The sequence below is a fragment of the Alligator sinensis genome, unplaced genomic scaffold, assembly GCF_000455745.1.
Source record: "Alligator sinensis unplaced genomic scaffold, ASM45574v1 scaffold1488_1, whole genome shotgun sequence".
Classification (NCBI taxonomy): Eukaryota; Metazoa; Chordata; order Crocodylia; family Alligatoridae; genus Alligator; species Alligator sinensis.
The window spans coordinates 329,980-331,899 of NW_005843097.1; the positions used below are offsets into that span (position 1 = coordinate 329,980).

General features: G+C 62.2%; 1 protein-coding gene across 5 annotated transcripts in view; it reads right to left on the reverse strand.

Annotated features, from left to right (window-relative positions):
* AGFG2 (ArfGAP with FG repeats 2) overlaps positions 1-1,551 on the reverse strand; it is a 3,846-nt gene extending 2,295 nt beyond the window's left edge. For 2 of the 5 annotated variants that reach the window (XM_014526647.2, XM_014526646.2), the window contains exons 1-4: positions 1,276-1,547; positions 952-1,067; positions 602-731; positions 343-476 (exon numbers count right to left, since the gene is read on the reverse strand). In XM_014526647.2, coding sequence (XP_014382133.1) covers positions 343-476; positions 602-731; positions 952-1,067; positions 1,276-1,329 — 434 coding nt within the window. In that variant the 5' untranslated portion in view covers positions 1,330-1,547. Of the gene's footprint in view, positions 1-342; positions 477-601; positions 732-951; positions 1,068-1,275 lie in introns of all 5 variants that reach the window. The other 3 variants (XM_014526649.2, XM_014526648.2, XM_025193746.1) reach the window with 3 other exon arrangements.
* Between the last annotated feature and the right edge of the window lie 369 nt (positions 1,552-1,920).

Sequence of the window (1,920 nt, forward strand, 5' to 3'; positions counted from 1 at the left end):
CCCAGGGGGCGTTATGGCCCCAGCACCTGCTCCCAAAGGGGGCAGCTAGCCCACCAGAGCCCCTCTAGGCTCCAGCTCTATGGTCAACCAGGAAGTATTGTGTTCCGTATGGGGTACCCTCTGGCCCTGAACTCTATGGTCAGCTTCCCCTCCCAGCCTGCACCCCCTTGGGCCCCACTAGCTTGCTACTCTATGGTCAGCAAGAAACTAGCCTAGGTCTTGCAATGGATCTCTCTAGCCCTGAACTCTAGCCTGGACTCCTGTCCAGTCTGCACCCCAATACTCTAGCCCAGCACCCTATGGTCAGCTCCCTACCCCCAGGGCCCCACAGGCTGGCACTCACTCCCGAAGGCAGGGAAGGCAGCAAAGGCAGGGGAGGGCTGGGGGGCGGCGAAGGGGTCCCCTCCAATGTCGGCCAGGAGGTCCGTGCTGGGTTTCTTGGTGGTCTGGGGCGTCCAGTGCTGGGATGGAGGTGGCTGAGAGATGCAAAGGGTTACAAACCCAGGCGTCCGGGCTCCTAGCCCCTGCCCTAACCGCCAGATAACACCCCTACCTAACTGGGAGAGAACCCAGGTGTCTGGGTGGGGGCAGATGAACTGACCTGGCTGACTCCAGCGTCGGGCAGCAGAGTCCCGGAGTCACCCAGGAGGGATGGGGCTGGCTTGGCCTCGGGGAGGCAGCTTTGGCTAGTGGGTGGGGGCACGGCTTTGGCTTGATCGGGCAACAAGTACCTGCCCGGGGACAGAGATGGCAACTGTTAGTCACATCCCCCTGACCCCAATCTCCCGGCCTGGCAGGAACAGGGGATCTGTGGTCACTTCCAGGGGTCCAATCACCTGCCAGGATGCCCGGGTCCTCTTCATGGCCCTACGAGGGGGCTCGAGTTGTACATGCTAGAAAGTAAAGGAACCCAGGTGTCTGGGAATGCACCCCCTCTCCCCCCACTCTTACCATCGCTTCTTCTCGTATTTGTCCTGCAGGAAATCCTTCACCTTCTGCGGGTCCCTGGAGTCCGGGAGCAGTGACGTGCGGGGGTCAAAGGTCCCCAGCCACACCTTCCGGCAGGCCTGCACAGGGGGCAAGAGACCATTAGAAATGGGGAAAGGGGGGCCAGAACCCCAGACACCTGGGTTTTGTTGCTCCTGTGGGAGGGTTGTGGTGGCTGATAGGTTAAATCAGGGAGTGGCCCGGACACCTGGGTCCCACTCCCGTGCTGGGGGTGATGGGTATGAGCTGCCCTGCAATGGGGGAAGTCTACCCCCCTGCCATGCTCACCTCATTGCCACGGGACTGCAAGAAAAGCACCTCGGCCTCGGTGAAGGTTGTCATGGAGATGGACTTGACGCGGTGAGGGGGATTCAGCCCCCGCCTGCAGGACGGATGGATGAGGAGGGCAGAGGTCAGGGCCAAAGTCCCCTGCTCTCACTCACTAAACCCCAGGGTTGGGGGTGGGGCTGGGAGGAAAGGCAGCTCATTTGTTAGAAGGGGGCAGGGGGTGCTGGGAGACCAACGCCTGGGTTCTTTCCCAGTGTCAGGGCCCAGACAGACTCGTTCCCACCCCAGTTTGGTCAGGATTGTAAAGAACAGAAAAGGGCTTGGAAAGACCCCCTCACTGCTGGCAGAGAACCCAGGCTTCCGCCCCCAACCTACCCCCCCAGGACACAGCTGACCAATCCCCAGCCCTGCCCCTCCCCTTGGGCCTGACAGGCCTATGAATCCCCGCCCCTATCCTCAGTAGCACCGCCCACCCCTGGGAGGGGCCTGGCCATCCTCGTGTCCCCCTAAGCCACGCCCCCAGGGTCGTCCTAGCCAGAGCCCCGCCTCTTAGAAGCAGGAAACCCCGCCCTCTCCTCTAGTCCCGCCTCCCCATGTGACGTAATCTACCCAGCAGCTCCCGCCCGCCCCTTCCACCTGGAGCCC